Genomic DNA, 7,500 nt, shown 5'->3' on the forward strand with positions numbered 1-7,500 from the left:
GATTGGCAACAAGAATGCAAACAAACTTTGAGAAGTTTAAACAACTAAAAACAACCAGCACCCCACATTTATTTGCCGAAGATTCATGATTTCTAAATATTTTTTAATATTTTTCTAATATGATTTCTACTCAACTTAGAGAACCTACGGAGTTCCAGAGCAGAGCCATTTAAAGAATTATAACATCGTTCTATAGTAGACAGCTTGGGTGCCGTGTGCTCTAATGATAGTCGATCGCCTTCGAGAAATCGCCAAATCCACTCTGGATTAAGAATGACGATTTCTGCATCGATGGGCATGAAAAACCTAGTTTCAGCCTAACAAAAACAAATTATTTAGGCTCTTATCCACTGGCTTTTATACAAATACAGCTGCATTATCTGTCTGGCTGGCTTTTATCACTTTTTAAATCATAGAGCCATCTGTCTCTGCATTCTGGGTAAGTGTTCTACCCCCCTAAACAGCCGAAAACTCTTTGTTACACTTCGAAAACAAACCTAGTGAATAGAATCATTAATGTTTATGTATTGTTTAAGGGATACACTCGGCCTTGATTTACAAATGCACCAGACTGAACAAATGTCGAATAAAGGTTACACAGAAGTAACTTACATTTTGACAACTTTGTTTCTTGTGGCTAGCGGATAAAACAAAGTAACACCGTTAGAAGTAAACACAGACATAAATGACTTTTGTTTTCTTCAAAAGGGTTCAACTTAGGTTATTGAAAAAAACAAAGGAAAAAAAAATGGCGCCAGACTTCGGATTTTTTGGTTTATCCAGCAGTATTTTAGTGGAACACATACATGTACTTGGTACCTCGGGTGACATATCAACAACTTACCCAGCCAAGAGGTAGTCGCGCAGTCTACTGGTAACGTGACCAACTATTTACTTTGAGCACGTCATTTAATACGTTTGTTTTACTCGGATTTGTCGTCGCGTGATTTCATGATCCTTTAAATATGATTTTTCCAGAACCAGGCGGTCTTACAAGCCAGCATAGTATTGAAGTCCAGGACACTTTAGAGCAGGAGGATGTAATTTATTTCTTCGCTACAACTCAGTTTTTCTTTCTCTTCTTTTTCTTATTTTGTTTGTTATCACTGTTGTTATTATATTTTTTCCACCTTTACTCACTACTCTTACTTTGATTTGACCTACTTACCAATTACATTCATATACATCTCTAGAAGTATTGTTTTCAAAGGGTCTTGATATTAGCAGGCAAGTCAAGAATTTAGAGAAACATGTGTTACAGACAAGAAAGCGACAAAAGTTTTAAGTCTGTAATACATGTTTCGACAGAAACTTCTGTCATCTTCAATCATTTTATGTCCAAATTCAACTTCCAACCCTATGTACATTAATTAACTGAAGATGACAGAAGCTTCTCTCGAAAGATGTATTAGGGACTCAACAGTTTTGTCGCTTTCTTTAAAAACTATTGTTTAAGAGGCGATCTCTGTAAGAGCGGTCCAGGGCATTTCGCATCGGAAAAAAGTTTTCCCTCAAACTTTGCCCAATAAACTATCTTTGGTAACAAGTAAATAAAACCACATTAGTTTCTGGAAATACGTCAAAATAAAAATTTTAGAGCTCTCAAAAGTCAAAGCTGCAAAAGGCCCTTTTTTGACCTCTTGCGACATCGAAAATTTCAAAAGTTGAATAGCCCGGTCTTCGTATCACACCGCATGCAGCAAAAAATATTTTGTATTCTTAAAGTGTGTGATATATAAGGTGTATAAAATGCATTTCAATTTTGATATTCGTTTATTCAGAGGCTCGTCATAATTTATTTAAAAACACTCGTTGGACAGCTTACTGAAATTGGTTAAAAGTACTCTTTCTTTCTTGGTTGATATTGCTCAAGTCCAGACCAGACCATTAAAAACTCCGCTTGATTTCTGCTAATAAGATGTTTGGCTGCAGAAAAAAATAAAAACATCTTGCACTTATTGATTTTCTTCGCCGAGGTGACTTCGAACTTTTAGCGATATTGCTAGCGTGACAGCCGATTATGCAAATTAGTTCATTGAGCAAACTCCGACCGTTTTACATGGGTAACTCAATAAATCTTAGATTTTAACCATTTTAAGTAGACAATATAGTAGAAAATATAGTGGAGAGAGCTTTAATACCACACCGATTAATACCTTAAACATTTTAAAAGGCCAAAATTTGACAAATTTTATTATCTCGTGACGAAAGACGTCAACAACAACGTATCGAATATCATAATTTTGATTAGCGCTCGCAAACCCCTTTTTAAAAATTGGGCTTCTGTTATTTCATATTTGAGTTCTGATGGCTTACGCTATTCAAACCTGTATGAATATTTCAAAACCAAACTACAGGATTCTATTTAGTGTAACCGGCGATAACAGCACACACTGAAATACACCGTGACCACTGTCACATAATTCAATTGTGTAATTATCCTGAATTGCTTCTCCCTTCGTATTAAAGCAGCGATAACATCGCCTTTTGGATCAGAATTCTGGTCGGCAGGAATAGGGAAAATTTTTTCTGCACACCTGTCTTTATGAAAGTTTCTATTCAGAACTCTAGGGAGTACTTGTGGAAAAGGACCCCGCGATTTTTGAGGAAATAAATTATTACGTTACGTGTCACCTAATTTTTCCAACAATTAGCTATATCTATATTGTAAAGCGCGTAATTTTATTAGCTGTAATTCTTATGTCTCTTTCGGTACTGGTTTGCTTGGGATTAATAACGCTAAATTCTTGAAGCGGTATTCGCCACAAGAAGTTCTGTTTTCAGTCGCGTTCCTCAGAAACTTCGTTCGGAGACTCACGAGGAGTTTCCGGTTTGTTTAACTTGCCACAGAGTACTGACTCAATAAAGAGTCATCTCTGCTTAATTCATTTGTCAAAAGAGAGTTTCACAGAAGGAGAGCTTATCTTTGCAAGGGCTGGCCTGTTCGATATAGAAGACTCAGTTCAGGAAGTTCTGGCCCCAAAGTTCAGCGTGCCAGTTTCCGACACACCCTGGTAGCGATTCGAAAGGGGTAAAGAGCCGGTATTCTGTCAATTTGCAAATTTCGAAGGCCATTTCTAAGATGTATGGCGTTCTATAGAGGTTTAGACGATACTGCAGCTGAGGGAGCGGATGGTATGGAGGATTTTCTCCAAATTATAGACGAATTGGAAAGCGTGGTAGCAGAAAAGGACCAGTGTAAAAAAGTTCGGAAGAGGCTTCAGGAGAGTAAGTTGTACCTGAAGACTACATACCTTAATCACTGCGAAGAGGACGATAGCAAATGTGCCGATCACTGTAGGGTCTTTGCACTGAGCCATGCTGGTAACACTGACGTTCAGAAAGTATGCAGTCACAGTCACAACGTGAAGTGTGAGGATTGTGAGAAGCTGAAGAGTGTTCTTGAAGAAGTAAATGGCATTATTTCTGAGTACACAATGCAGTTGGGTAGGTTTCAAGCGGAAGACTATTTGTGTGAAGCAAAAAATGCTGCCGCTAAGATCTTTGAATGGAGAGGGCATATCCTGAGAGCAGAAACCAGGATCAGTGCCAGCGGAAAGTTGTCGATACTTTGGAGGGAGATGAAGCATTTATAATAGTTGACTGGACAATGAAGTTCATAGCGATGAAGTTCCGGGAAAAGCAAGCAGAATGGTTTCCCAAGAGGGAAATCAATTGGCATGTGAGTAGCGTGGTTGTTGTAAGACAGGAGGAAAGCCTGGAAGTAACCTGATACGTACACCTTCTTAACAGCTGTAAAAAAGATTGGTTTTCAGTGCTGTCAGTCCTAAAAAATCTTTTTGTCACCATAAAGTTACGAAATTCAGGAATAAAAACGGTCTTTCTAAGATCGGATGAAGCAGGTTGCTATCACATCATCAAGATTGCCACTTTCAGCAATTTACACAAGAGGGCCTGCGCGTTTGGAGAGCGTTTAATTTTGGGCCTGGATAGTTTATTCGGTAAAATTAAAATTGCAATTTTTCCACAGAAAAATGACGGATCTGGTGGAGGAGATTCCATTTTTCCCCACTACTGCTCGACGAACTGCATCAGCAGGAGAAAGCAATAATGGCAACGACGGTAGTTCCTATCAATGCCCTGAACCTGGTTGCGATAAAAAGATTTTAAGACCCAGGCCGACCTTGACTTCCATATGAATTAGCTAGTTCATCATGTAAGTCCTGTGCCTGCGAGCATGACTTAAAGTCTTTATGACAAAGTGAAGAGGTAGTGGGTTCATCACTTTCAGTCATTGTCATTAGAAGGTGAAAGTTCGACTGAACTGGTTGCAGTGGCCACAGAACCCTTGACAAGTACATCAAAGCTTCCCATGGGATGGGCTCTTCATAAGAGAGGTGCAAGTGAACGGCTTTCGCAAAACGTCAGGCAGTACTTGAAACAGAAATTTAATATCGGATGAGACACTGGCAGAAACCAAACCCAGAGAAGTACCAAAGGATATGCGAACTGCTTGCACAATAGATGGAGAGAGAATGTTCGATAGAACAGAGTGGTTATCCAACAAACAGATTCGGGGTTTCTTCTCGAGATTGTGCCTTAAACAGCGATCTAAAATACAACAAGAATCGGACGATGCCACCGACGCAGACGACCACTTGATAGAAGCATCTGCTTCTGATGTAGACGAAGGGTGTTTGAGAGAGGCGAGGAACACAGTAACGGATGAGATAGATTGAAACATCCAATCATGTTTGATATCTATGATGTGTGCTCGTTGGCAAGAGAAGCAAGGTTGTCTAGTCCCAAAGTCAAGATGCTAAGAGACATATGCGAACATTTTGAGCTCGCATTCAAAATCCAAGATACAAATGCAGCACCTCTTGCAAAAATGGAGGAAACGATTTCGGAGTGCAGTTGTCATGCAATCTAGTTATGACGTTCACCCGTTATGCGAATGCGATATCTTTTTTTACAAGAACTCTTCAAACTTATGAACAGAGACTGTTATGCAGACAGATGTGACGATCAAATATAATTTTTTCCCTTTCAGCGAGAAATCTGAGAAATCGCTGCTTTATTTAGACGTGAGAAGTATTCAGGACAACTACACGATGGAATTACGTGACAGAGTCACTGGTCATGGTGTATTTCAGTGTGTGCTGTTATCACCGGTTACACTAAATAGAATCCTGTAGTTTAATTTTGAAATGTTCATACAGGTTTGAATAGCGTAAGCCATCAGAACTCAAATATGAAATAGCAGAAACCAAATTTTTAAAAAAGGGTTTGCGAGCGCTAATCAAATTATAATATTCGATACGTTGTTGTTGACGTCTTTCGTCACGAGATAATAAAATTTGTCAAATTTTGGCCTTTTAAAATGTTTAAGGTATTAATCGGTGTGGTTTTAAAGCTCTGTCCTACTATGTTTTCTACTTAAAATGGTTAAAATCTAAGATTTATTGAGCTACTCACATAAAACGGTCGGAGTTTGCTCAATGAACTAATTTGCATAATCGGCTGTCACGCTAGCAATATCGCTAAAAGTTCGAAGTCACCTCGGCGAAGAAAATCAATAAGTGCAAGATGTTTTTATTTTTTTCTGCAGCCAAACATCTTATTAGCAGAAATAAAGTGGAGATTTTAATGGTCTGGTCTGGACTTGAGCAATATCAATCGAGAAAGAAAGAGTACTTTTAACCAATTTCAGAAAGCTGTCCAACGAGTGTTTTCAAATAAATTATGACGAGCCTCTGAATAAACGAATATCAAAATTGAAATGCATTTTTTACACCTTATATATCACACACTTTAAGAATACAAAATATTTTTTGTTGCCTGCGGTGTGATACGAGGACAGGGCTATTCAACTTTTGAAATTTTCGATGTCGCAAGAGGTCAAAAAAGGGCCTTTTGCAGCTTTGACTTTTGAGAGCTCTAAAATTTTATGTTGAGGTATTTCCAGAAACTAATGTGGTTTTACTTACTTGTTACCAAAAATAGTTTATTGGGCAAAGTTTGAGGGAAAACTTTTTTCCGATGCGATCTTACAGAGATCGCCTCTTAATTATTAATAAATGAGATGTTGATCAAGCCTGCCCCTAAATTGCCATGATGATGGAGATGGCTAAAAGTCAAGTTGAATTTAAAGGAAAAAGAAAACAAAATCCAAGTACCTATTTCTTGTTGTTTTTTTCGTAGCAGTATCGAAACCATGGCGAGGATGATCATCACTATAAACAACAACACTGCTAAAATAGCGATTGGCAGATAAAGGATGTCTTTCATGAGGTCATCGTCCTTTGTCACTACTGGAACTGTGGTCGTCGGGGATGTGTGGACCGTCAACAGAGATTAAAAAATAAAAAAATAAAATACGAGCTGATAATTAGCTTGACCCTACTGATATAGGATAACACAAGGAAAGGAAGGGAAAGAGAGAGGGGTGCTTGGCAGTCTCGCATAGGGAATCCCAAGGGTAACTCGTTTGTAGGGCTGAAAAAGTCCTGTCCATCGGCCCCTACGTCTGCATGTCTCATTCTTTACTTTACTCTTTGCATTTAATATTTCAGAAGCATTTCCTGGTGTAGATGCACTACCCCTGACTTTCACATAATAAGTGGTATATTTGTTCAAGCCGTCTATTATACGTTCCCGCGTGTTTCCAGTCACTTTTCGCTCATTACTCTGTACATCCTCGCGGGTTCCATAAAATATTATATATTCCTCATGTCTCCATTAGAGTGAGCAGGTTTATCCCACGTTACAAGAATTGAAACAGAAGAAACGGCCTGAACTTTAACATTGAAGGGATGGCTTGGACCTTTTAAAATAAATAACAGTACAAGATTTGAATAAAGTTCGAGTGGTTAAATCTTTTCAGAGAACAGTTTGAACTGCCTCGAATTATTCACAGTAGCCATGGTACGGAATTAATTACTCAGTAGCTCAAATAACCACAGTGAAGAAAAGACAAACCAACAAGCAAACATAGAAACAAACAAAATAAAGTTAATATAAAACAACAAAAAAGATTAAGGCCAAGAAAAACAAAAATCCCAGGAGATTTTTGGCTATTTTTGGTTAGAGAGTTTAGTGTGCCACGCGCACCTCAAGAAAAACAACTCTTGGAAAAACAGAAACAGAAGTTTTTCTTCAGAAATTGAGTGTAGTTTAAACCGACCAAAGCCTCGGTTATTTAACTATTTTTTTTCTATCGTTGTCGTCGTCTTTTGTTTCCCCGACGAAAAAACTTCTCAAATCATACTTCCTTAATTCAAGGATGATGATGAATCAAACTAAATTCAATGATGGCATACCTTTATCCAATGTCTGGACATGAAAGCAGGGGCTCAGAGGTGACTTTCCTACACTTGTAAACCCTCGAACTTGGATGCAGTATGACGTTAATGGCTTCAAGTCCGTGATTATTGTGTTTGTTTTTGTTATATTAAAACCCAACACTTTTTCTGTTCCATTTTCTTTGTATGAAACCTCATATCGCAATATGAGGCCGTTTTGATCCTCTTTTTTAAT

The 7,500-nt window shown here is 38.1% G+C and overlaps 1 protein-coding gene across 1 annotated transcript in view; it reads right to left on the reverse strand.

The window, feature by feature from the left end:
* LOC136278031 (uncharacterized) overlaps nt 1–6,195 on the reverse strand; it is a 7,151-nt gene extending 956 nt beyond the window's left edge. The window contains exons 1-2 of the mRNA XM_066161199.1: nt 6,141–6,195; nt 613–637 (exon numbers count right to left, since the gene is read on the reverse strand). Of these exons, the coding sequence (XP_066017296.1) occupies nt 613–637; nt 6,141–6,195 (80 nt within the window). The remainder of the gene's footprint in view (nt 1–612; nt 638–6,140) is intronic.
* Between the last annotated feature and the right edge of the window lie 1,305 nt (nt 6,196–7,500).

Source organism: Pocillopora verrucosa, chromosome 14, assembly GCF_036669915.1.
Source record: "Pocillopora verrucosa isolate sample1 chromosome 14, ASM3666991v2, whole genome shotgun sequence".
Classification (NCBI taxonomy): Eukaryota; Metazoa; Cnidaria; class Anthozoa; order Scleractinia; family Pocilloporidae; genus Pocillopora; species Pocillopora verrucosa.